The 27,977-nt window shown below is 39.9% G+C and overlaps 1 protein-coding gene across 1 annotated transcript in view; it reads right to left on the bottom strand.

Annotated features, from left to right (window-relative positions):
* Positions 1-536: 536 nt before the first annotated feature.
* Positions 537-27,977, bottom strand: part of rap1ab (RAP1A, member of RAS oncogene family b) — a 27,741-nt gene continuing 300 nt past the window's right edge. Inside the window, exons 2-8 of the mRNA XM_036559386.1 lie at positions 12,665-12,753; positions 10,535-10,603; positions 10,390-10,446; positions 9,403-9,543; positions 2,904-3,047; positions 2,612-2,731; positions 537-1,464 (exon numbers count right to left, since the gene is read on the bottom strand). Coding sequence (XP_036415279.1) covers positions 2,642-2,731; positions 2,904-3,047; positions 9,403-9,543; positions 10,390-10,446; positions 10,535-10,603; positions 12,665-12,721 — 558 coding nt within the window. The 5' untranslated portion in view covers positions 12,722-12,753 and the 3' untranslated portion in view covers positions 537-1,464; positions 2,612-2,641. The remainder of the gene's footprint in view (positions 1,465-2,611; positions 2,732-2,903; positions 3,048-9,402; positions 9,544-10,389; positions 10,447-10,534; positions 10,604-12,664; positions 12,754-27,977) is intronic.

Raw genomic sequence — 27,977 nt, 5'->3', positions numbered from 1 at the left:
TTTTCTACTGAAAGTCGACCCATTTTTCCACAAATCTGGGCTATAAACTATAAACAGATGGCGTCTCTTCAGTGATCTGCTCTGTAAACATTATTTTTATAAAATAATACAAAGAGCGTCTAAGATTTTTGGCTTTCAGCAGTAAATTGTAAGCATATAGCAATATGTGTGATCATAAAACACGTTCTGTTAATTTGAGGGGAGCTTTTACAAAAAATAAATAAATAAAAATGTACATTTATTTCATGCAGTTACTGAATAATTTGCCTTACGATTTGGTCATGTAAATTCAGATAGACAAACCAAAATATACCCTGGAGAATAAGAGGTTAAACTCTGAATGAAAGTTAATACAAACCATCGGATATAATGAAAACGTACTAAAATTTAATCAACCATAAAAGCCAGAACATCCTTCGACAGAAACGCATGAGAAGCGATAGAGGAGATATAGTACAATATATTTAAACCTCGAGAGACCTAGTAATCAGTCTTTTATCACTATAAAAAGGCCCATAGTTTACATGTCCAAAAGAGTATTAGAATATGCTATGGAGCTACGAAAGCCAAGTGACTAAATACAAAATAGTCACAGGTTAGGGGTCAAGATCCGGTTGAAAATGTCCATGGATGTAAACGGGAGAACAGTGTTTATATACAGCTAATGTCAGCTCAGTCTATAAACATTTACACAGTGGATGTCAAGAATGGAAACTCTGAGAGGCAACACTTTCACTTGCTTTCGTTAACAACATCTACGTTTAAATCAAAAGATGTGGTCATGCTGTTTGCCTTTAGGGTGTCTATAATAATACAAATTAAGTCAATTTCCATTTCCTCAAACAAGCCACACTGGAAATAAGAAACACTGGTAAAACTTCTTTGATTTCTTCTCTTTTATCCACCCGTCCTGAAGAGGGTACGAAGCCATGGCAACATGATGGGTTCAGTTGGAAGTGTGAGAAAAGCTTTTAATCTTCAGTGAAATTCAGTTCACTACTGAAATGTCATGGTACCAAATTACGGGCTTATGTCACAGTCCTGTATCTCCTTCTTCCTACTTGCCCTGATGCTGTATGCAGGATTCAAACATTGTCTTCATATGTATCTCTTGTATTGTTGTAACTGTCCGATGGTGTTTGTGGGTAATTTTATTGTTTCCCGTTGCTGAAACGGTGTTGGTTCTTGAAATGAAATGATGCGATTTTCCGGTCGGATTTATGGAAGATATTTTGCTCGAGTGTTCCTGAGGAATACTGAAAATGAGTTCTACTCAAACTGTGCTAAATGAAAGTTTCTCCTCAGATTTTCTGGAATCAAACGGAAATGACTCCTCGTGTTCCCTCTTTGTGTATCCTGTTCTTCTTCAGGTTCGTCAGTCAGCTGGTCCATAGCTCCACTCACTGAGGATGGCAATGCTGGCACATTCCAAATGGGGCAGGAGTTCTTCATTACAGCGTTCTCCTGGCAGACAAAGAACATGAGAATATATCACTGCTGTCAGAACAAAACCTCATATCTCCATTTTTGCAGTTTTTCAGCTTTTGACCTTTGATTCAAAAATGCCTGTTGCTCTTTACACTCTGTGTAATTTTCATAAACAAGGGACCAAAAGAAACGGCCCAGAATGACTTGTAAAAAATTCTGGTTCCACTGACTTACATTAAAAGCAAAGAAGGTTTTCTGCTTCTCCTATAAAGCGCGCTGACCAGCTGTGCTCCTAAATTTAATGGGTTGCAACAGGTATTTGCTGTAATCATTGTAACTTGTAATCAAGTTAAGACATTAATTTACAGTCTTTTCTTTCGTCCTCTTATAAACGTTTATCATTATTGAAGTATTTTTCTAAAGCATGTAAATATGCAAATATGCATATCAGACAAATCGTTTTTTTAGTGACAAAAACTTGCCTCTGTAAAGGACGAGAAACTGATGTACTGACAATGTATCAGAAAATACACAGCATTATTCTTTAGATTATCTTACCATAATGATTGTTTTTCTTTGTTTTCACACGCGTGTGTATAAATATACACACACACACACACACATAAAATGCTGTTGTCGGAACAAAACCTCGTATCTCCCAAACGGTAACTTTACAGGAGAAGGAAAAAACCAGTGGTCAGTGCAAAAAAGTCAGTGGAACCAGAATTTTTCCCAAGTCATTTTGGGTCGTTTCTTTTGGTCCATTCATCATGAAATTTACACACAATCTAAAGGGCAACAGGCATTTTCAAATTATGTCAAAAACTGAAAAAGACTAGTTGTACATTCGAATTGCTGTTGGCTTCAGCTTCCCAACAGTGGTCCACCCCACTTCTAATACCAAATTTGCACCTCTGCATACAGTTTCAAAACATTTTATTCAACATAGGGGGCGACAGAGGCGATTTTTCAAAAGCCCCATTCATTCTGGCCATAGAGAAATGGAGCTTAGACCCTAATATGGGCATAACTAGGACTACAGAATGACGCACGACTATAGTGGTCTATGCCTCTGACTGCACATGGCACCAGCATGCAGGGTCCTAAAAAGGACTGTTAGTAGCACATGCTGACCTCTAGAGGGAGACCTATCCCTGAAAACTGGAGTGATAAATAAACGTACCGAGCTCAGAGCTGCTGTAGGGAGGGGACTCTACAGAAGCGCACAGTTGGATTTCTTTTTCGCTTTCTTCTTTTCCACAGGTGTTTTTCTATTTATCTGTCTGACCAAGTCATAAAAGATCTATAGGAAGAGAAAATTACACAAGATGGTTACGAAAGACATTAAGTAGAACCAGATCTCGAAACAGATCATGAAAGAACTAAACAGATACATATGAGTAAATAGTACACACATTATATTTGTACTATATATGTATATATGTACTCATTCTTATGTACTAGTACATGCTTACGTCAAGGACATTGATCTTTGATTTGGCGGAAGACTCTAAAAAGGCACAGCTGTTCCACTGGCGGGCCAGATTCTGACCCTGCTCCTTCCCCACCACTCGCTCATCCTCCAGATCACACTTATTACCAACCAGGATCATCGGCACCTGAGACGGAGACCCAGAGAGATGGAGACAATAAGTTAGACAACGCTGCATGAGCCAGTTATCTGTTTCCTGTCTGGTGATGAACCTCAACAATTATAAGTGAGTTAAGAAACAGAAGACCATGAACATATATTATCTCCCCTCTTCAGTACGTCCGTGGGCTAATTAATGTGCAGGCTCTGTAATTAATGAGAGATTAAAAAGATTTAGCCTCCTTTACAGGCGGTACTGTGCCAGCTGTCACACCAAGGCAACTGTTGCCATCATTTTCCAATTGCATTACTATACAGTTATGTTACAATCACACTTAATTTACTTTCTGTACCAAAAGGTTTTTGTCTGCACTTCCAATTTAGTTTTTTTTTTGTTGTTGTTGTTGTGAACAAATAACAAAAACAAGGTAAACATGTAATTTTTTTTTCTTTCTGCAAAACAAGACCGCATGCATGACAATTTTCCATCAAATTCAAATCATAAATTATCACCTCTTCTACTTAACCAGTTATTCTCCAGGGTATATTTTGGTTTTTCCATCTGAATTTACAAGCCCAAATCCTAAGGCACATTATTCATTAACTGCATGAACTGTAGCTGCACTGATGAATCTGTGGGCCGTTTACTGTGAAGAGGAACTACAGTGTCCTCAAATCAAAATCAACCCTAATGAGCATCTCTGTCCATCATCTCATCAATCTAACGCATCAAAACCCGTCAGACAGTCTCAGGGAGCTGTTAGCGGCCTGTATCTACTACATTTAGTTTATTTGTGCACAACAGCAAAAAAACAATGTGCATTCAATTAAAAAGAAAACATGACCACGATTAAAAGAACACGAGAGAACAAATTATTAATCGTGGGAGCGAATTACGAAATCTATGGCTACATTCACACAGCAGGTAAAAGTGGCCCAAATCTGATTTTCTCACCAAATCTGATTTTTTTTGCTTGGCTGTTGAGATTGTCTTTTAAATGTGATCTGTATGTGACATCAGTCTGAACAGATCAGCTCCTAAACTGACCCACATGCGCAAAAGAACAGAGCTTCACGGCTCATCCAGAGGTAAACAAACACGACCGCCAACGAACGCCAGTCTCTCCCGGAGGATCAGCTTCATCTTCACCAGCATCACAGGAGCCATCATGAAGCTTCACTGACTGACAGCTGGGCTCATCACCCAGAACGTGTTCAGTTCACCATAAAAAGGGCGCGGTCACTTCTTTGGTTCGCGTCCTCGGATTCTTTAAACTGTTCTTTGACGCTGCAGCCTCGTTCTCCTGCGGCCGCGTTCGGACCTTTCTTTAGAAATCTCTTCGAACACTGAGCGATTGTGATGAGTCTCTTCTAATTTTTTGTACAGGAATATCAGCCTAAATGTTTATGAGGAATTATGACGAATGTGGAGTTGGATTGACGTAAAAACCACATGAATTCCGATCTGGCTGTGCAGACTGAGTCGAATTGCCGCAGATCTGATATATATCGGATTTCAGTACCACATATGAAAGCGTCTCAAATCAGAATTGAAAATGTCAGATTCAGTGTGTTTATCTGTTCACACTGACACACAGACACACATCTGTGTCACACATGAAGAAAAAGATCAGATTTGGGCCACTTTTACATGCTGTGTGAACAAAGCCAATGCATCCTCTAAAAATACAGATCAATAATGCATGGTGGGGCTCACAGCCTGCTTAGGTTTGGCACTGGATAAGCAGCTGATGACCCAAAACACCAAAGAGACTTAAGGTTATACGTCAGGGTGCTATAAGGCGATGGCACACTTTGTGGAGCAGATGTGTTTTGCAGGGCCTGTAGATTGAAGAAGTACACTGATCAGGCATAACATTATGAGCACCTCCTTGTTTCTACACTCACTGTCCATTTTATCAGCTCCACTTACTATATAGGTGCACTTTGTAGTTCTACAGTTACAGACTGTAGTCCATCTGTTTCTCTGCATACTTTGTTAGCCACCTTTTACCCTGTTCTTCAGTGGTCAGGACCCCCATGGACCCTCACAGAGCAGGTACCATTTGGGTGGTGGATCATTCTCAGCACTGCAGTAACACTGACATGGTGGTGGTGTCTTAGTGTGTGTTGCGCTGGTGCAAGTGGATCAGACACAGCAGTGCTGCTGGAGTTTAAAACACTGTGTCCACTCACTGTCCACTCTATTAGACACTCCTACCTTGTCAGTCCACCTTGTAGATGTAAAGTCAGAGACGATAGCTCATCTGCTGCTGCACAGTTCGTGTTGGTCATCCTCTAGTCCTTCATCAGTGGTCACAGGACGCTGCCCACAGGACGCTGTTGGCTGGATATTTTTGGTTGGTGGACTATTCTCAGTCCAGCAGTGACACTGAAGTGTTCAAAAACTCCAGCAACACTGCTGTGTCTGATCCACTCAGACCAGCACAACACACACTAACACACCACCACCACGTCAGTGTTACTGCAGTGCTGAGAATGATCCACCACCCAAATAGTACCTGCTCTGTGAGGGTCCATGGGGGTCCTGACCACTGAAGAACAGGGTAAAAGGGGGCTAACAAAGTATCAGAGAAACAGATGGACTACAGTCTGTAACTGTAGAACTACAAAGTGCACCTATATAGTAAGTGGAGCTGATCGGTGTATATATTATATTGCTGTAGGGAAATGAATGAATTTCAGAATGTGGCATAAACACACTGGAATGAGTCCTTAATGAAGCCGACCTCACTGTGAACTGAATATGTGCTACTGCTAAGCTAAGGACCGGATAAGTGTGTTGAAGCTAGACTGCGAAGGCTGTGTGTGTAAACTGTACGAGCAACGTTTAGCGAGGAGGGAAAAAGGAAACATTTTCAGCCCCGCCCATGCAGGATAAAATCTCCTTCCTGTCTGCATGTTAACTCTGATTTCCATGCAGCAGCTACTGGGTGGAATGACGTCTGTCTCCATGTGTGTGAGAGGATAAGCAGGACACGCATAATAAAGCTAAACAGGTTTCAAGTTGAAACACAATTCATAATATTCAACATTAACGCTCTATTGTTCATAGACACAATCAACACAGCCCATTTTGACTTGCAGTACTTTTGCAGTAGTGATAACTAATGATTAAAAACATGAGAGAAGCAGGCAGAGTATATTGTTTAGGACCTGATATGAAAATATCTTCCTGCACCTGTTTCACCTGATTTTTTTACTATTATTGTCTTATTTTCATTATTTTATTGTTTATTTATTATTATTCATATTCTTATTTTAATTATTAAGAATAAGTGACCCTTATTAGTCCCACAATGAGGAAATATAATGAAACACCACATACACACCAGTGAAGACACACACTAGGGGGCAGTGAGCACACTTGCCCGGAGCAGTGGGCAGCCCTATCCACAGCGCCCGGGGAGCAGTTGAGGGTTAGGTGCCTTGCTCAAGGGCACCTCAGTGACAGACTGTCTGCTCAGGGGATCAAACCAGCAACCTTCCAGTCACAGGGCTGCTTCCCTAACCTCCAGCCCACTACTGCCCCCAATTACGATTACTTTATTATTATTTTAGTCATTTTAATTAATTTTTTGTTTACTTTTCGATCTTATCCTTCTTTTGTTTTATCTTGATTTGATTTTATTAACTTTTACATTTTAGCTACATTTTAATTATTGTTTTATATTTTCTACTGTATTTTTATTGTTTATTTTTTTAATACCTGATTTAAATCTTTTTTATTAAATTTACTTTTATTATTTGATATGTTGAACTTGGCAAAACTGTAAATGCGGGTCACCCTCAATGATCTCCAAGGTTAAATAAAGGTTGATTGTCTGATTATTGATTGATTGATTGATTGATAAATAGCTAAGAATTCAGGTGAATTTAAAAAAAAAATGGATTCTATGATTTTAGAATTAGGTATTAGATATTAATGTTTAATGTTTTAAGGCTTAATGTTAAGTGATTGACATGAATGGGAGCGGGCAATATGACTGCCAGTCTGCAGTGATAGCAGAAGAGGATAAAGTTCAGCTTCTCACTGCTGGGCTTTAGTTACATTTAGGGAATCATATGCCTTCAAAGAGGGGGGCAATTATTTATTATCACCCACCCCTAATTCTTCAGTGATATGAAGCTGAAGTCAGATATTCGCCTTAAATGGAGGTGCCAGAATGTAATTGCTGCATCATTTAAGATGGAATCGAAAATTTAGCTAGCGGGCTACTGAGACATCAGCCTACTGTAAGCGATTTTTTAATGCTTGTTATGAAGAAAAGGACCATAATACATTGATACGACATTAAACTAAGACAATATGATGGTTATCATAATTTTTAATGGAGAAAATTCTCACGTTTGTGGGTTTCTTTGGTCTCTTGTTCAGCCATCTTGCCAGTTTTTCTTTTTTTCCTCACAACACTACGTCTATAGCATGTCTTTGAAAAACCTCCATTTGTAGGGCCAGGTAGCCCAAACACTTCGCCCTAACCCTCTATCTCAACAAAAATCAGGACACCCTACCCCTAGGGTTAACGGCTAAGTGGTAGGGGCAGAGGGGTGAAATGGGATTGGGCTTAAGTTTAACAAGAAGCAACACTAGACCATTAACCACAGGGGTGAGGTGTTTACAAACCAGCAGCGTGCCTTAAAGTAACAGAAACAAAGCTGGTTTGCCTCAACATTGGAGAACAGAATCCAAACTATTATGAACTCTTCTTAAAAGCCTAGCATTAAAAAGATGCCACCTATTGTGGAACAGAAGAAGGACGCTCCATACAGCCAGCAAAGGTCCAACTGCAGCCTCAAGAGTCCACAGGATGCTAAAATGTTTATCTTCCCTCTCCACAGCCTCTCCTTCTCTCTGTCCTCCCTTCCACAACCCCCATAGCTATTGGACCACAGGCCGAGCAACGGGGTGCCAGTCGTGTTTGGACTGGCCGTGTGGAGAATGTTTCAAATCCAAACAGGTCTGGGCCAGGAAGCCCAGTGCAGTTCCCCAGGGGACGCTGACAGAGCTATAGCACATATTACAGCACTGTAGCTCTAAAGAGCAGAGCAGGAGGAATGAATGCTGTGACACAGTTCACACTGTACAGTACCAAATACGTGGGCCTGGGGCTGGACGAAAACAGCAAGCATGGAGAGAATGCCGGCAATGTTTACACAGCTCCACCTTTAAGCCATAATTTGCTGTCAGGCAGTTATTGACTGCTGGCTATAAGCACATAAATCTTCAAGCAAATGAGCCTCTTAGAAAAAACAATGTTGACTTGTGTGTAATCTGTGTATTCCTTTCCACTGAAGGTGTGCAATATGGCAGAAATAGGTAATTTAAGACATTTTTACTGCACAAGACATACATTTTTATACGATTTTATAAGGTTTGCATGTAAGTTGAAATGGACTAAATTTTCCAGTGAACCAGTCGCCTCATTAAAAAAGAAAAAAAAGCTATAAAAATGATTTTAATTCAGTGTTTGCAAAAGTAAACTATTTAAAACAATGAAACAATTGGTAAAAAGTCATTAAAAGTGAGATAATGACTATATGCAATCAGCAACAGTTATTATGCATTATCTATACACTGGCTGTTGCTATTAACAGGATCTCTAAGTAATAGAAATCTTTCTTTCTCATGATTTGCTTTTGTTCAGCATTGTTCTAAGAAATTTTCTTTTAAAAAAATGGTCAAAAAAGTGACATAATTTACCATAATAATGATATCACATTGCCCACTTTCCACTGAGCTCCTAGGCTTTAAAAAATTCAATTTTTTCTTGCTCCATTTCTTTTTTCAATGGGTTTGGACCTTTGCTGAGGATGGGATATAATGCAGCTCTAAACTCAGGCCAAGCCGCAGAGCTAGCATGAGGAAAGAGGAAGTGCGGCAGGCGGTGAAAAGGCCAATCATAACAAATTCCAACGCCTCTAACTGCTCCAGGCCACGCTCCCCTGGGCCAGGGGCTTTATCCTGGGCTCAGTGCATTCCCTTCACACATGTCCAAAAAAGGGCATCCCCTGAGTGGCACAGCCCAGGGAACAGTGGAGGGGGGGTTCATGCTTGCTCCAGGCAGTGGGCTGGGCACATGGAGTGTTAAGCTATGGCATCTGTGTCTGATTTTATTTGTGTTTGAGCAAAATAAAACAAACATTTTTCGTGATTTTGTTTTAGTTGTCTATATTCTACTATTGTGTAAATATGTCCTCTAGTTGAATTTGTGTATGCTATGCATTTTTACCAAAAAATCTGATCTCATATCAAAATAATTAATTAAATTGTGATGAAATTTAAAAGAAAATACTCCTATTCAAACTGAAGTGAAGTCAGAGATTCACACCCCTATTAAAGAGCTCCCTCAGACACTTACATCTTCAGTGTCCTTTACTCGTAGGATCTGCTCTCGTAGATCCTGCAGGTCATTGAAGGTGGACTGTGCTGTGATGGAGTATACGAGAGCAAATCCCTGACCATTCTTCATGTACAGATCCCTCATTGCTGTGAACTGCTCCTGTTTCAGGAAAAGAAAATGACAAATGAGTGATTTTCTCTCTGACTCTAATTTAATGACAGTAGTCTTGGAAAAATGTAAAGGGGAACTCCACTGATTTTGCAAAATTACTTAATCATTCAATGGCTTAGATGTAAACAAAAGTGGTTTGGTGTGAAATGCACCTTTCTAGATAAATTTACAGAGTGCAAATTGTTCACCATTATAGTACTAGGAACCAGATGTCCGATGCGTTTAATGGCTCCAGAAGCTACATCCCGTTGAGTTATTACAAAAATGGTTATGAATGCGTTGCTTGATACCTGAGACACTTTTTTGTGATAGTTTTGTTATTAAGTTTTGGTCTAAAACGTATTTTTAGCATAAACTATTATTCCAGGATTATTTCCGTGTTTCCTCTCAAAACCGCATTCTTAACTGAGATCAATGTGAGCAAACCTAACGTGCTTCTGTTGTTATTAGTCTGTAGCTACAGCCGCTCAACACAGCTAACACCAGCAGCAGCTTTTGTTTACAGTTTATTTTTACAGTATTTTTACTATTTTTTGGAAGATGGCAGAGTGTGTATGTAATCAGATATCGGCAATACTTTTAAGTAACCCAACAGTGATGCGTAGAAGGCAATAATCTTTGGCAAAAGAACTGAGAGAGAACTACAGAGGACTAATTAAACAGCTTGTAAATATGTTGGAAGATTGGGGATCCTTTAAGTGTGTGTGTGCCCCAATAGTGTGAGGGGTGAAGTAATTGATAATCACAATTTATTAACTAGAAAATAGCAATTATTTTTAGATATTAGCCTAATTCTCAGTGAAAGAAGTCTGCAGGAGGTTCAACACTACTTACTGTGCCTGCTGTATCCAGGATCTCCAACATGCACTGCTGCCCGTCCACTTCTACTTGCTGAAAGAAGGAGTAGCAGGAGGTTTAGGACAAAGAGAATCCACTCAAATGAGATACAAGCTGAGCAGAACAGAGAAGCAATCGGTACCTTTCTGTAGGAGTCTTCTATTGTGGGGTCATATTTCTCCACAAAGATTCCCTGGACAAACTGTACTGTCTGAAATACAAACACACAGAATGGAAGTGAACAACCAGATCTAACAACAACAACAACAACAACAACAACAACAACAACAACAACAACAACAACAACAACAACAACAACAACAACAACAACAACAACAACAACAACAACAACAACAACAACAACAACAACCTTATGCTAATCATAAACCAGAAGACTTTGAAAAGTCTAAAGTCTGACACCCTCTCACATCTAAAGACAATGTGACAGTTGATTTTGCAAAGACTGGAGATCTTGCAGGGTCACTATTTGCAAAATTTCCCATCATGCACCTGGTGGAAATTTACAAGCAGAGAATCCCTTTTACTTCTCCACTCTGTACGGGTACAGATGGGAAGATACGCTGACTGGGCATGTAAAAGCAGTTCACTGTAGAACTGTATAATCTGGCAGATCATCACTCAGAATTTGTAAAATGTAAAATGTGCCGCTACTTTTTTATTTAACATAAAGATTCACACATCAACAAAACATGCGTTATGAACTAAACCATAAAAATCAAACAAAATAAGAAACCAGTTTAACAGGGGAAAATTGATGATTCTTCAGTAATGCAATTCTTAAAGTCCTCTGCACATTTCCTTACATCACTGTTACACTCAGTGAACCTGAAATACTAAAACAGCCGGTTTACATTTTAAGTTAATATGATAATAATACAATAATTGTTTTAAAGTGGAGCAGGTATGTGTATATATATATATATATATATATATATATATATATATATATATATATATATATATATATATATATATATATATATATATACACACACACATATACATACACACACACACACAGTATATATATATATATATATATATATATATATATATATATATATATATATATATATATATATATATATATATATATTAGTTTTTTTTGTTTTGTTTTTTGGGTCTAGATTGGATCTGGGAAACTGGCCCATAGAGTCAGACCTCTAGAAATTGTCTGTCTTTTTTTTTAACAAACTGTAACCTGGCCTTTCTTTTCATTAGACTTACCAGTCATTTGCATCTTGTGGTAAGCCCTATGAGTCATGCTAGCATATTCTCCTCTTAACGAAAAACATCCGTTCAACAGTTTTTCTCCCCAGCTGAAAGCGTGTGGTTGCCAGGTTGTTTGCTATACTAACGGTATACCAAACCGTTTGAGACACCTACTGTTTTGTCTGTCTTTGACTGATTTGTTATGACCATTTAGCCTCATGCTGACCAGTTTTACTGGCACTTACCTTTCTTTGGCCCTCACAATGAGACAAAACAGAAAACAAACTGCAACGGCTTTATCTGTCCATGGGAAAGGGGGGGCTTTATATAAAAGCCTTCTAATTCCTATAAGGTTCACTCAATATACATTTATGCAGACACCCTTAATTGCATCTGAAACTGAATAATGACTGTTGGGTAATTTCACATTTAATTCAATTTGTGTGACTTTTCAACTGATCTATCCATGTTCTGCATACAAATGTGTTGTTTCATAGCAACTGTTGCCACGTTGGACAAGCCTGGCAAGAATCCCATTAATAAACTGATTAGATTGGAGATTAACAAAGTTTCCATGATAAAATGCTACAACACCAACTACCAAGCTGGATGAAGTTGTTATGGCTAATTAAAACCAAGCAGATTTTAAACAACATTATATTTAGCACCAACAAAAATACTACAACTGATACATCTGAATAGTGGGACATTTCACAGACATGCAAATAAATAAGCAGAAATTTGAAACACACTCTAAATTGACTTACTTTTGCCAAGTCTTGCACTTTAATTTCTCATTAGATTAAATTGGACTCCTACCAACATTGTTTAACCTCTTCAACTCCTTGAGACCACCGGTGGCTTCAAAACGCACTTCGTCATATTCTTCATAACTTTCATAATTCATTATGAAACCTCATCCAACCACAGACAGGGTGATTAATACGATGTGCATCATGTCACTGAAGGAACTGTAAGCCAGGCCTGCAGGCTGGACCTCTGGAGACCCAGGTGGGCCGAGTCTAGGTAGAACACTCACCAGTGCGGACTTGCCCACACCTCCGGAGCCCAACACCACAAGCTTGTATTCACGCATGGCAGGGTCACTTCACCAGACAGCTCAGCAATCTAAAAGGACAGAGAAGGAACAGTAAGGACAGAGACCTGGGGCCATATTACAGAAAATTCTTAAGTCAACAGGTCTTAAGTCTATAATCTTATCTTGTTTCCAGATAAGAAAACGGTTTTACAGAAACATCCTAAGTTGCCAAAATATCCTAAATATTTTCTTAACTTTAAGATAAACTCCAGAGCGTCTTAACCTCTGTTTTAACCGTCTGTTTCTATTGTTTTGTGCAGTGATGGGCAGCACAGCTCACTATAACCAGCATAATAACGCTAGTTATCTACACTGAAAACGTTTTTTTTAAGAACTCAGACATTTGGGTGTTAATGTTCGATAAAAACTCGTTAGATTTTATATTACAGTGATGGTGGTGAATAATGAGAAGACAGAGCTGAACGTGTGTGTTTATTAGGAGGAATAACGTTATTGCGCTCGGCTAAAGTGTTTGGGAAATGGAGACTGAAACTGAAGAGCGGCGACACTCTGATAAACAGCAGGGGGCGCTGCCACAATATTCTTAACTTAAAGTTTATCACGCTTTAGTTTTATGTGACCATTTTTTACATCAGTAACAGTAGCTAACATTACCTGTCTGGCTAACTAACTTGATTACATGTTTATGAAAAATCTTATCTTGACCTGTTAAGACAAAAAGATAGGAAGTTTCTGTAATACGGCCCCTGGAACAAGACAGAAAATTAGATCCCCTACTTGTGGATACATCAGGCCACAGAAGACACAGAAGGCTCAAAAACTAAATATAATACTAAATGCTGAAAAGGTTTACATGTCCATCCTTTGCTTTTATTACAGCTTCCATTCTTTTCAGGAGACTTGCTTTCAGTTTTTCAAAGAAATCTGCAGGGAGGTTTTTCCACAGCTCCAAAGATCAGTCTTACATATTGGTTGCATTTTCTGCTTCTCACGATCCTAGTAATCCCTAATACATTCAAAGATGTGGAGGTCTGGGCTCTGGGGTGGCCAGTCCATTGTTCTGAGAACACCAGGAGGTTCTTTGCTTAATTTGTGAATTTTCTTCTTTTTTGTCTCTTTATCAGTGAGGCTTCTTGACTCTTACACATCTTTTAAGACCCATAGCATTGAGCTGTCTTCTCACAGTGAACGGATGGACAGAATCACCAGACCTGAAGCAAAAGCTTACTTTGTGATGGTTTTGGTGGTCCACCAGGACTTACGTTTAATATTTTTTAAAACTCCAGTTTTGTTTTTTTTTTTTTAATTCCTTTGACTTTCCCCTTTCCTCAAGCAAGTGGATTATCTTCTATCTAACCTTCTCATAAATATATCCAGAAAAATGAATAACACGCACTTAATGTCCCATTTGATTTGAACAGTAAATAAAGGTGGTCTCTGACTTTTGCACAGTACTGTACGTATTTTAGGGAGAGCCAGCCACACAACAATGGGATCATCCTGGGGTGGAGCGCAGGGGTGGGGAGAGCTGGAGCATGACCTCAAAAACACAAAGCAGCTGTGGCTTTGGATAGTGGTGTGTGGTCAAGAGCTGTGCAGCTGGACTTGGAACTGAGGCCTGCTGTGCCTCTCGTTCTCCATGACATCACTGCATATCACGGCCTCTGAATGTTGACAGCTATGAGAGGAGACAGAGGAGGGATAGTCCTGCTAGTAGTGATAAGAGTGCATGACAAATTGGTGGCCAACATCTCAACTGCTGATAAATGGGAAAAATAATACCGGTATTAGCAGATATTTGCGTAAAAAATGACCAGCACTGGACAGTATTGGGTATCGACCACATTACCAACCCAGAAATTCCATATCGTTGCATCACCAGGTGTGACGCTAAGCCTGGGCAAAGAACTGCATAAGGTATGATGGTATACCAGTTTGCATGTATGTGTGCAGTAAATTAAGTTAATAATTAGCCACTGCTTGCTCAACTTTAGAGTCAACAAGTGACCGTCAACCAGATTTTTCATTAAATGCTGATTCTGCATTAACAGCAGTGGCACTTCAGAGGCTGTTAGCACTCGGCTTATCCTGCGTTGACACCGGCAGCGACTTTTCGCCTCTTGACGCCCAAATCGCTGGTCGCTCATCGCCTGAGGGCGTTTCTAAACTCCAGCGGACCGTTGGTTGCCATGGTTTCAATGACGCCGAGCACAAATCAGATGCGTTCCCACTACAAATAAATGTCCTGGTGAGGAATCGCTTGTTTGCTTATTTTTATTTAATCCCTGTGTCTGTGCAGTCAGTCTGTGAGGAAAACGGTAGTTGGTCTTTGTGGTTACTGTCTATTTGTGGCGAAAGCACTGCTGCCATTACTCAATCTGTAGTAGGAGCAATTATCTAGGAACCAAAAACGGCATACCGGTTTACAGTGGCGGAGATCAAGCGCATACTAAGCGGCTCAATTCCTATTGGTAATCGCCACGTCAGTTCGCTCCTTATTTGTATAACCACCTACTTCGCATCGCCAACGTTCGCACCACCTGCTGTCGCCAGCTTTGATTGAAAATGAATGATCTCCGGCCGCCTTGTCGCGTCGCTGCCGGTGTCAATGCAGGGTTAGACTTGTGGCTGGCCAGTCTTTAAAGGGGTTGGAATGTCTTTAGTAAGAAATTCTCTGGATTTTCTGGCAGCTGCCGATGAAATATATGCTTAAAGGAAAAAAAAGAAAAATCCACTCTCTGTAAACAGAAGAAAAAACAAATGATGTGGGCCACACAACATCAGACCACTCAGAACGAGCTGCCTTCAACTAATAACAACCAAGAGGCATTTCTAGTCAGGAGAGAAGAAGGAAGAGATAAGGACTGAATGTCTCATACTAAATTACACTTTTATTTTTATTTTATCTGCACATACAGACACATTACTGTACATATTGCGCTCTCAGCACACCTTATCGCACATCTTGCACATCTGGACAATCCACACCCAGACACTTTATTTTAGTACCAATATCTGCACATATTTATTCAGTGGTGTCATTATATGCTGTTACCTGCGCCTCCTTGTACATTCAGTATTGCATCTTATTGCATATTTTTGTATATTTCTAGTTGTATATATGCCTGTAGACAGTTTTTTTTGTATATATTCTTCTTTTTATATTGTATGACCCTTATTATTATAACTGTCCTGTGTTTTGTGACTGCTAAGTTTCCTCCGGGATCAATCAATCTATCCATCCATCAATCCATCAATCCAACACTGCCAATTCCACCACTATGTACAATGACTTAGACCATGGGCGTCAAACTCAACCACTAAAAGGGCCATATTAAAAATTCTCAACAAATTCCAGGGTTTTGTATTTTAATATGCCAAAATGTTGACAGCAAGACACAGCCACTTATAAGAAACCTTCAAATATTACATGTCAATACTTTTATATTTAGGCTACATTACCTGCGGGATCTTGGTCTCAACACCTGACATCTTTTCTTTGCTGAAAGTTAATTAATTCTTAATCAGTTTCTGAGCTGCTGAGTGTTTTATAGTGTTTGTGTTGGCTGAACTGCAGCTGGTGTGTTTAGTGATATGATGTTTGCAATTGGGTAGAAATCTGCTGTCTCATAGATTGTCTTTGGGAGTGGGGTTTCAGCACAAATTATGTTGCACTGCATGCCGGGGATTGTGGTGCTGCTGACTGTGAAACGGGCAAATATTAATAGAAAATCAAAATCATTTCGAGGGCCGGATCAGATTGTGCCACGGGCCTGATCTGGTCTTGTGTTTGACACATGGAGCTTTGACAAAGCTAAACAAACCGAGTAAAAGAAAACGACTCATCTATAGTAAAGACAATTGAACACTGGTGTGGCTTTCCAGCAACGAAAACTGATGCAGTCTTTGCTCTATATCTGCTATTTTTTTGCACATCACATCTGAAGCTATTAAAGTGCAACAGCCAAACAACTTCTTTGGCATCAGCAATCAGACACTCTAGCCTAGGCAGTGCATGTACCCTGAGGGGAAGGCTTTGGAGGGAAAACTGAGGAGAGGGTGTGTATTTGTTTGGCTGTAGAGATTCAAAGCAATTAGCATCTCCAAAACCAAAGACCCTACATTTACAAATAATGCCAGAATGACAGTCTACATTTTCTTCCTGAACACCTTCAGCAGTGTGGCTCCCTACTGACAGCTTCAGATGCCCTTTAATATGACTGCTGTTTTGTGAAATCTCTGCATCCTAAACTATATAAGCCTGCTAATCCCCTATGTGTAAGAGCCTCACTAGAAGGAAAGAGAAGAAACAGCATTAAATCCTGAGACTCATTTAACAACCACATGTGCTGACAGACTCAAGCTTCTTCTGATGTTTGCTATGCTACTGAATATAACAGCAATATTAGATACAATGCAAGCTAATCCTGCATCAACAGCAGAGATATCGTAGTGTGTGTTTGCATACTATAGCTGGAGAGTCAATAAGTCTACCAGACACAGGTAGCAACTAGAGGCAACCATTAAAGTCTATTATGGTTAAAATAAACATTACAATTAATTCACCACAAACGGCAGACATTACAGTACACCATTTTAGTGACAATCCCGCTACATCACTGTTGAGTTTTCTACCAAAATCACCTTTAAAATTAACGACATACACTTAAGTATGTGGACAGCCCTCCTAATTATTGCGTTAAGGTGTTTCTCCCCATCTAGATCTGCCCCGGTCCACTGTAAGTGCTATTATTGTGAAATGGAAGTGTCTAGGAGCAACAACAGGTCAGCCCTGAAGCCCAGACCACGCAAAGTCAAGTGTTGAAGGACACAGTGCATAAAAACTATCCTCTGTTAAATCTTTCAACACAGACTTATGAAAAGCCTCTGGAAGCAACATCAGTACAAGAACTGCGCATCGGGAGCTTCATGAAATGGGTTTCCATGGTTGAGCTGGATATTTTTGGTTGGTGGACTATATTCCAGCAGCACTGCTGTGTCTGATCCACTCAGACCAGCGCAACACACACTAACACACCACCACCACGTCAGTGTTACCGCAGTGCTGAGAATGATCCACCACCCAAATAGTACCTGCTCTGTGAGGGTCCATGGGGGTCCTGACCACTGAAGAACAGGGTAAAAGGGGGCTAACAAAGTATCAGAGAAACAGATGGACTACAGTCTGTAACTGTAGAACTACAAAGTGCACCTATATAGTAAGTGGAGCTGATAAAATGGACAATGAGCGTAGAAACAAGGAGGTGGTCAGAATGTTATGCCTGATCGGTTTATCAAAACCACCATTAGTCATAATGACAATATGGCTCAATATTGATTACATTACCCCTTAATCCATAAAAAGACACTCCTATACTGACCATTCAAAATACTACACTTGTATACTAATGTAATTTGCAGTATGTGATATAATAATAAATACACTTTGATAAAGCAGGCTCCACAACGTCCCACTCCAACACTCATCTGTATACACTCAGATTCTCCCTCTTCCATCACTACCTAACTATACTCACTGAGCAACCCTGAGAAATACTTTTCCCATGTAAGGCTGAAGAGGGAGAGGCTGACTCTTCTGAGGCTCCATCAACGCAAGGGATGAAAACTCCCTTTAGGGACTTCAAAACCACAGCCAAAAGAAGCTGCAACACAGCTGCTTCAATGAAAGTCTCTCTCAGAAGTTATTTGCTACAACTTCATATGAGCCAGATAACAGCACTCCACGAAAACTAGGAGGCCCAGAGAAGGTGAGGGGGTTGGACTGGTGAAGCAATTTTCAAATTGCAAGAGCTGCCATTTTTATTATGGTCTTACAGTCAATTATCAACAAAAAAGACGGTTCTCCAGTCAAGAAAATGATTCTATATAGAACCATGTACACTCAAAGAACCATATACAGCTCCAAAAAGGGTTCTTCTATCAGTACGAAGTCAAGCTTGCAACAATACAGGAACCCTTTTTGGTGCTATGAAGAACCATCTACTACAAATTCTCCATTAATCTGAAGAACCGTTTCATCATGCAAGTGAGTTAAATAGGGAAATTAATCCTAATCACATGGAGCCTGTGAGCTGCTTTCAGATGAATTTGACAAATTAAAAGCAACCAAACATCCGCGTGCTGTGACATCACAACCACAAATAACTGGCAGCCTTTTGGCAAGTTAAAAGGATAAGCTGGTCTTCTTAGCCAAAAAAAAAAGGATATCGCTGTTGTCGGAACAAAACTTTGTATCTCCAAAATAGTAACTTTACAGGGGAAGGAAAAAACCTACTTTACTTTTAATGTAAGTCAATGGAACCAGACGTCTTTCCAAGTCATTTTGGGTCGTTTCTTTTGGTCCATTCATCATGAAATTTACAGACAATGTAAGGAGAAACAGGCCCTTCAGAATATGTCAAAAACTAAAAAAACGTCAAAAATGAAGAGGTTTTCTTCCGACAACAGCGATATGCTGGTCTTCTTAGCCAAAAAAAGGCCGATACATCAGTTTAAAACATTCACAATTTAAATCGTAATCACGATACTGGTCTGAAAAAAAATCGCCATTAGATATTTTTGCCAAAATCGTTCAGCTCTAGACACCCAACAAAAACATTTCATTTTTTATGGCTTTCATCTTTAACTAATCTCGAGTTTAATCTTGAGCCACACCCACATGGCCAAATTGCACAAAAACAAGTCTTAATACCTGACCACAGATTCTGAAGAACTGCCAATGACAACAGTGATCAATAATGACAGCAAACAGCTCTCAAGCTTCAACAATGCTTACCTTTTGGAGGAAAAGCTACAGCCTCTGGAGAGGAATATTCTGAAACAACAGTTATGTTGGAACCCCCCATTTAGGGGGGCTTATTCAAATAGATTCAGTTTCAAACAGGAAGAAGGCTGTGCAGAGACTTTATCCGTCTAGGGGCCACCTGTACACGGACTAACAGTTTTCATTCACCCATTAACATGTAAACAAGTCAACGTCATGATAATCTAAGGCACGGATGCACAGATCTAACTGTTTCTCTTCCAACAGGGCTAAAAGATTAATCGTTTTTATACTGAAATCACAATTTAACAGAGTGCAATTTTCAAACTGCGGAGCTGTAATTTTTAAAAAATCAGAGCCTACATTATCAAAAACCTTGTCTTACGCTTTAAGTGGGGAAATTTAACCATATAAGACAGAGTTTAAAACTGCCGGTAGATTAGTTAGACCTATCAGTGGCAACCAAACCTCCATGTGTTGTGACATCACAACCACAACTTACTGGCAGTCTTACACACTATATTCAGGGATCAAGGCTCAGACCAGAAAAGCTGGATATTCTATATATTTAAGGGCCTGAAACTTAATTGTAGTTGCAATATTAGTTAGAAAAATAGCAATTAGATATGCTCCCCAAATCGTTCAGCCCTATCTTCCAATACTGATCATATCTAAACTCGGTGTACTGTCCGATACTGAATACCAAATGGATGCCAGTGCTGAATTAAGGCACCTATTTTTTCAGTTGCAGAGTGCATGAACATAAATATTAGGGCTCAGACGATATTGACGACCAATAATTTTCTCCATATAGGTGAATAATATCAGCGATAACACAGCAATAATCAGCAACATGCACTCTCTGCCTGACATGCACCGCCAGCCTATTGATGACGTCAGTGCTGCTCTGCCACCACAGTGTTTTTTGTTGGTTTTATGAGGAAAACCAGCGAAACACGAACTGCTGGGTAACAAGAGTTACACTGAATGTATATTAACATTGCCATACTGATAATAAGTTAAATATGAAAACCTTCAAAATAAAACCTACCATGACTATAAGACAGGAATGTCTGGTTTATTCGCAGAAAAAACAAAAAGGCTACTGAAACTGATGAAAGCCAAGCTGAAGACGATCAGAACTGGTTATCAAAAACTGTAATATTGATTAAAATAGAAGTTAAGGATTCTAGGAGGTTGTGACAGCGTACAGTCAGCGCAGTACCGATTACTTTTGCTGTCTCATCAACGTTTTCACAACTTTCTAGGAGGTTGTCAGACAATGTTGTCACAACTTTCTGAGGAATTACATTTCAATGTTGTGACAATGTAGAAAAGCACCAAGCAGACGACGCTGTGGGCACCGAAACTGTGTTTGCAGGGCCGTTAGGAATAATACCTGATGGTTTTGCTTCCTAATGGGAACTGGCTTGATGGTTGCTGTTAGAGGCCATTAGGAAATGATCAAATGTATCTGGAATCAATCCTAGAGCCCCTGATTAAACGATCTGAACCCTTTACACTGTGATATCAACCCATCAGGAAAACACAGAACACCATTAGCAAGTACTGAACACCACCCGGAACCAACAGACACTTTTAATGGGTTCTAATGGGATTTTTTTTTTTAACAGGGAGGTACATTAAATGTAACTCTCTTGCCATGTTATGGACGAAAAATGGACAAAGTGATGATGTTGCTAAACAGCAGCAGCCAAAACTTAATGTGCCGTTGGGCTGCTTCTGCCGTTGTGGCTGAGAGTGCATGTCTGCAGCCAGACTCTATTGGACTCTATTGGACAATCACGACATTGACAGACTGTAGACCATTGTGTCACTGAAGGAGTCCAATATAAACACCTATTTACCTACATGATAGCGATGATCAGTTTAGTATGAACCCATCTGCCAATGCCACTACTTGGGATGTGCACATGGACTCAACTATTCGAGTATTCAGTTAACTGTTCGAGGTGCAAGTATTCGAATACTGATCTCACTATTCGGGTATTTGTTACGTTTCATCACAAGAAGATAAAGACAACATATTGGTCAACGATTCAGCAGCCATGTTTACATGCACCCTAATAATCCGTTAATAATACAACTAATAGCTCAATCGGAATAGAATTTGTCCATGTAAACATCTCAATCGGAACGGTCTTGTCCGATCGAGGTCATTCAGAATACAGTTTCTATCCCACTGATCGAGGTGTGTAATCCTGTAAATAATTTGTTAAATAGAAGAATAATATCCGTGTAAATGCCTGTATCTGATTACATTCCCTATGTGAAAGTTTAAGTCCGTTCTGATCATGTTCGTCACGTTATAGTGAGAGTTTATACGGTTCAACATGGCGGAGCAGAAACTGGTCTGCAGAGGAGACGAAGTTTGCGCTCTTATCTTTAAAAGACGGCGGTGGGACGGACGTCCAGCTTATGTGCAGTAACACTGAGAAAATGCAGAGCTTTCAGTGTTGTAGTCTTGCATCAGCCCAAACATTCTGCTCTTCTGCAGTACAACAAATACATCATCTAATACAAGTTTAAAATATTGGTCAAATCTAAACAACTGTATTATACTACTTTTTGAGCAATTATTTGCCAATAGTTACCGCTTTGAACTCAAGACTACGGTGCTTTAAAAAATAAAGAACTGACAGCTTAAGTGAAACTCCTGGAATATCACCCAAAAAAAAATTCATATTGCCTGGGCCCTAACAAGCAAACAATGAGTGCGTTTACAGGCACTCAATAATCCGATCATAACTGGATTTCTGCAGTTATCTGATTATTCAAATGGTCATGTAAACACCACACTCCGATCTAGAAATCCGATTAGGAAATCTGATAAAGAGGCTGGATTTTAGCTCGGTAATCAGGTTTCTCAGCGCATGTAAACTCTAACTCTGATTTCTTTCAGATTTCTCAGTCTGAGCATGTGTGAGAACAGACGGCACTGGAAATAAGCGAGCAGCTTCGCCACGAGACACAGCAAAACACGCAAGTGGCGCTAAAACCAAACATGAAATGAAGGACTTAAATATTCTTCATCTTTTAGATGATGTGTGTTCATATTTTCAGGTAAAGTGGTGCCTTGTTTTAAAAAAAAGCTGCAGCATGAGTTTTACGTTACGTCTTCTTCTGTGAGTTCATTGGCTGGTTGCAAAGCAGAAATCCGATTACTGTCTGACTCACGTAGACCTGGAGTTTCCCCATTATCTGATTACTCAAGTGCATGTAAGCATGTTGATCGGATTACTGACAAAATCTGCTTTTCTGCAGTTATCTGATTACTAATTGCATGGAAACGCACTCATAGGCTAACGGACCATGGAGGACAGAATGATGCTCTTGTAGACAGGGTTCTAGAAAGCTTCTACAACTGAATTGTTACTACTTTATAACAACTATGACTAAGAAAGAGTTTCAAATGTGGAACGATCACGTCTGACCCATATCAGATGTTTTAATAAAGTCATTATGGCTACAGCAGGTAAAAGTGGCCCAAATCTGATTTTTTTCTTCATATGTGACACAGATGTGTGTCTGTGTGTCAGTGTGAACAGATAAACACACTGTATCTGACATTTTCAATTACAATTTGAGACGCTTTCATATGTGGTACTGAAATCGAATCCATATACGATCTGTGGCGATGTGATTTAGTCTGAACAGCCAGATTGGAATTAATGCAACTTTTACGCCAGTCCAACTCGACATTCTTCAAAATTTTGTGCTGCCGAGACTCAGAAACATTTGGGGTGATGTTTCTGTACAAAAAATTAGAAGAGACTCATCAAATCCCTTCATGTTTGAAGAGATTTTGAAAGAAATGTCTGAACACAGCCGTAAGAGAACGAAGCTGCAGCGTCAAAGAACAGTTAAAAGTCTAAAAGCAAAGTTTAAAGAATCTGAGGACACGAACCAAAAAAGTGACCGCGCCCTTTTTATGGCTCGAAAACATTCTGGGTGAAGAGCCCAGCTGTCAGTCAGTGAAGCTTCATGATGGCTCCTGTGATGCTGGTGAAGATGAAGTTGATCCTCCGGGAGTGACTGGCGTTCGTTGGCGGTCGTGTTTGTTTACCTCTGGATGAGCCGTGAAGCAGCGTGACGCTCTGTTCTTTTGCTCATGTGGGTCAGTTTAGGAGCTGATCTGTTCAGACTGATGTCGCATACAGATCACATTTAAAAGACAATCTGAACAGCCAAACAAAAAAAATCAGATTTGGGCCACTTTTACCTGCTGTGTGAACATTAGGGCCAATACTGACCCAGTATCGGATCAGTGCACGACTAGATTAAACTGACTCTTGATTGCATCCTGAAGATGTAAGTAAACTTTCGTTCACACTGGAGTGACGTTTTAATCTTCATAAGGCAGCGAATTCAGTCAAAAATTAAATAAAATGAAGTTAACAAGGAAGCTACTTAACAGACCTGAAGACAGCACATTACAATTTTCTCAAGGCACCAGTATTATCAGACAGAAATAAGTGTTCTCAATCAATGCACATAGAAAAGTAATGAGCCTCCAGAGAACATGACAACGGGTCTGATAAATTACCATGCTAACATTAGAAGCAACCTTTCTGCACAGCTATAAAAGGATCCAACACAAATCCATTACATGTGACTTGGGGGGGGGGATGATTAGTTCAGTTATACACCGATTAGGCATAACATGTCATCAGGCATATGACCACCTCCTCGTTTCTACGCTCATTGTCCATTTTATCAGCTCCACTTACTATATAGGTGCACTTTGTAGTTCTACAGTTACAGACTGTAGTCCATCTGTTTCTCTGATACTTTGTTAGCCCCCTTTTACCCTGTTCTTCAGTGGTCAGGACCCCCATGGACCCTCACAGAGCAGGTACTATTTTGGTGGTGGATAATTCTCAGCACTGCAGTAACACTGACGTGGTAGTGGTGTGTTAGTGTGTGTTGTGCTGGTACGAGTGGATCAGACACAGCAGTGCTGCTGGAGTTTTTAAACACCTCAGTGTCGCTGCTGGACTGAGAATAGTCCACCAACCATAAATATCCAGCCAACAGCGTCCTGTGGGCAGCGTCCTGTGACCACCAATGAAGGACTAGAGGATGACCAACACAAACTGTGCAGCAGCAGATGAGCTATCGTCTCTGACTTTACATCTACAAGGTGGACTGACAAGGTATGAGTGTCTAATAGAGTGGACAGTGAGTGGACACAGTGTTTAAAAACTCCAGCAGCACTGCTGTGTCTGATCCACTCAGACCAGCACAACACACACTGACACACCACCACCATGTCAGTGTTACTGCAGTGCTGAGAATGATCCACCACCCAAATAGTACCTGCTCTGTGAGGGTCCATGGGGGTCCTGACCGAACAGGATAAAAGGGGGCTAACAAAGTATGCAGAGAAACAGATGGACTACAGTCTGTAACTGTAGAACTACAAAGTGCACCTATATAGTAAGTGGACAATATGCGTAGAAACAAGGAGGTGGTCATAATGTTATGCCTGAAGGGTTATATACCGTCTTGCTGGACCATTTGCGAGTGCATTTCTGCTGCTTGACTTCTCACCAAGTTTCCATTCACAGCAATGGTTCTATGAACTGCTGGCTAACCTCTCGGTGAAGCTAGGGCAAACAGGCAGTACATGAAAAGAAAACCACAATAACACAATTACAGTCCAAATGAAATATGACTACGTCGTTTAGCAAACAGACACCTTTATGAGTAAAAACACTGATGTGTTTTTTTTTTAGGTGCTTTTTTCGTCATAGGAGCTGTCTTGCTGGCTAAGACCACAAAAAGTTGCAGAATGCACAAGTGACCTGATAAAGAAATGCAAAAAGAAAGTCATGAAATTCAAATGCCACCTTAGAGTTCCCCCTAAGAAGTTTCCACTTTGTCAGCCCATTTCGTCCCGATGAGTCAGGATGAGAAATAACTAGACTAGCAAATCTTCATCCCATCACGCTGACTGCTTCAGCCGAAACCTCATATCTAGAAAAATCTAGAAATGTGGTCAGGTTTCCGTTTTTCAAGTTGAAGTGTCAGAGAGTATGTTGCACCCCCCATTGGTTAAGCCAAACGCACATGGAGTCCACTGTCTAATTCAGCAACTTATATGATAAACTACAGTTTGAAAGTCATTAGGAAACTTTTTTAATGTTAAATTCAAAACATACCATGAACCAAGTTCTAAAGCCATTAAGCCTTTTATCTGAATGTGATCAGCATTTCGCTGCTGTAAGAACAAAACCTCGTATCTCCAAAATGGTAACTTAACAGGAGAAGGAAAAAACCTACTTTACTTTTAATGTAAGTCAATGGAACCAGACGTCTTTCCGAGTCATTTTGGGCCGCTTCTTTTGGTCCACTCATCATATAATTCACAAACAACGTAAAGGCCAACAGGCACTTTCATATTACGTCAAAAAATGAAAAACGACAAAAAATGGAGATGTTTTCTTCCGACAGCAGCAATTTACTGAGCCCACCACATCTTAATGAGCTACCAAGACTTAAACGTTTAAAAAAATGCCCCACATCTTGAATTAAAGTTTCTATAACATGGAAAAAACACATTTTTCTTACTTTATTTTTTTTGAAAAAGTGAAAAAGTTTGAGGTAGCACTTAAAGCACTTTTAACGCAGTCTTTACAGGCCACGTCGGAAAACTAAGCCGGAAAACGGTTCGTTCTGAACACGTCGTTTTTGTGATGTCACAAAGCGAATGCATTTACATACATCTGCCTTTGCAGCCTACAGCAGTTTAGCCCTGCCTATTCATGTTGAAGTTACACGGTGAAGACTGCTATTGAATGAGACACACTACATGTCAGCCAATCAGAGCAGCGGTCATTTGCATAGATCAGTCTTAAAGGCACAGTAACAAAAACAGCCTGTTTAATTCTAAGAGATAAAAGCTTTTTGGTACATAAACCCCATAAGTGGACCTCAGGGTCTTAGATATGGGCCCTTTAAGGCTCCCAGGACACGGTTCCCCAAATAAGCAACAGCTTAATATACAGTATACATACAACCCGAGACGCAAAATCCCTTGAGGAACATCTCTGCTGGCTTAAAGAGAAGCACCGAGGGATGTTGACTGCATTCTTAATCAGCTTTGCCTGATTACAACTGGCGATACGCTAGATAGGTCCAGTCTCGGCCAGAACATGCAGCCTTCGGCTTGATGGGAAATGCCGAAATATTGCTTTAACACTTCCTCTGATTTCGGCAGACCATCATCTGTAAATGCAAAGCGGAGATTTATCATGTGGTTGTGGCCTTGCACACCTCGTTGACACCTTAGTGTCTATTTGGCTAATTTAAGGCTTATGTGTCACCGGTGCTGGCGCAACAGAATGTAGGCCATGGAGAATAGAAAAAGGAATTGAAAGCTCTCTTCTAGCCACCAAAGAGCGTTTTAGATTTTACGTGAAAACCATCTCTTCCATTTAAAATAACCTTAATAAGTAATTAAGTTCAGAATTGTCATTTCAGCCGGATCAGTAGTGAAAAACACACCAAGTTAACAGCATCTTAAAGATTAATAATAGTAGCAACAACTTGTTTACTGCAGTTCGTAACGTTAAACCAAAGGAAAAACATCCCAGAGGCCTTCAAGTAAATCTACTTTAAGGATAAACAGTGTTGATACACCACTGCCAACAGGTTAAGCTGCTTCATAAACTTCTAAAACTTAGCTTTTGTGAAGGATAAGGCCACTATAAGCCAGAAATTTGAGCTGATGTGGAGTAGTAACACCCTAAATAGAGATTTCAGGCTTCAGTATTGGTAAAATAGTGATATCTCACTGGGTTTTTTTTGAACTGCAGTCCAAAAGTGCTCACATCTCACATCCTCGAGTCTATCAGTAAGCTATGAAAGCTATATATCTGTATGCTTCTTATGTATTATTATTATTATTATTATTATTATTATTAATATACTGAGACATGTAGTGATGTGTAAACTGTAACCTGTCCCGCTTCTTTTCGCCCTCTCTGGATGAACATAGGACCCGAACCAAACCCATGTCCCCCAGTTAAAAGACCCAAAGCAGCTCTGTCTGATGGGCTCCATGAGTTTCACAACAAAAAACGTTTTTATTACATTTATTAAAGCTGGAAAGACTTTTAAACGTATTATGTTATCGCTAAGTATGTTATTTAGCAGCGGTAGCATTAAATTCCTCTCACATTTCGGCTGAATCTCTCACTGATCAGTGTTTTATTAAGATATTTTCTAGAATCTAATGTTACAGAGTGGACAGTAGATGCCAAGCAGCTACCACAGCTCCCAGTTTCGTCGCTGGACAGTTTAAATGTTAGATTCTGTGACCTCGAGTCAAAACCGAACAATGCTAGCAGACCAGCTAGAAGAAAGCAAGCCACAAGGGAGCAGCCCAGCCCCTCTGCGCGAAAGGAGCGGTTTAATAATAACAGGCTGTGACTAAAACAAACTAAATCTGTATTAAAGACCACGTTTGTGGATAAACTGGCC

This window comes from Colossoma macropomum, unplaced genomic scaffold, assembly GCF_904425465.1.
Source record: "Colossoma macropomum unplaced genomic scaffold, Colossoma_macropomum, whole genome shotgun sequence".
NCBI lineage: Eukaryota > Metazoa > Chordata > Actinopteri > Characiformes > Serrasalmidae > Colossoma > Colossoma macropomum.
The sequence above is the reverse complement of the archived record's forward strand: the minus strand, read 5'-3'. Positions and strand labels throughout refer to the sequence as shown.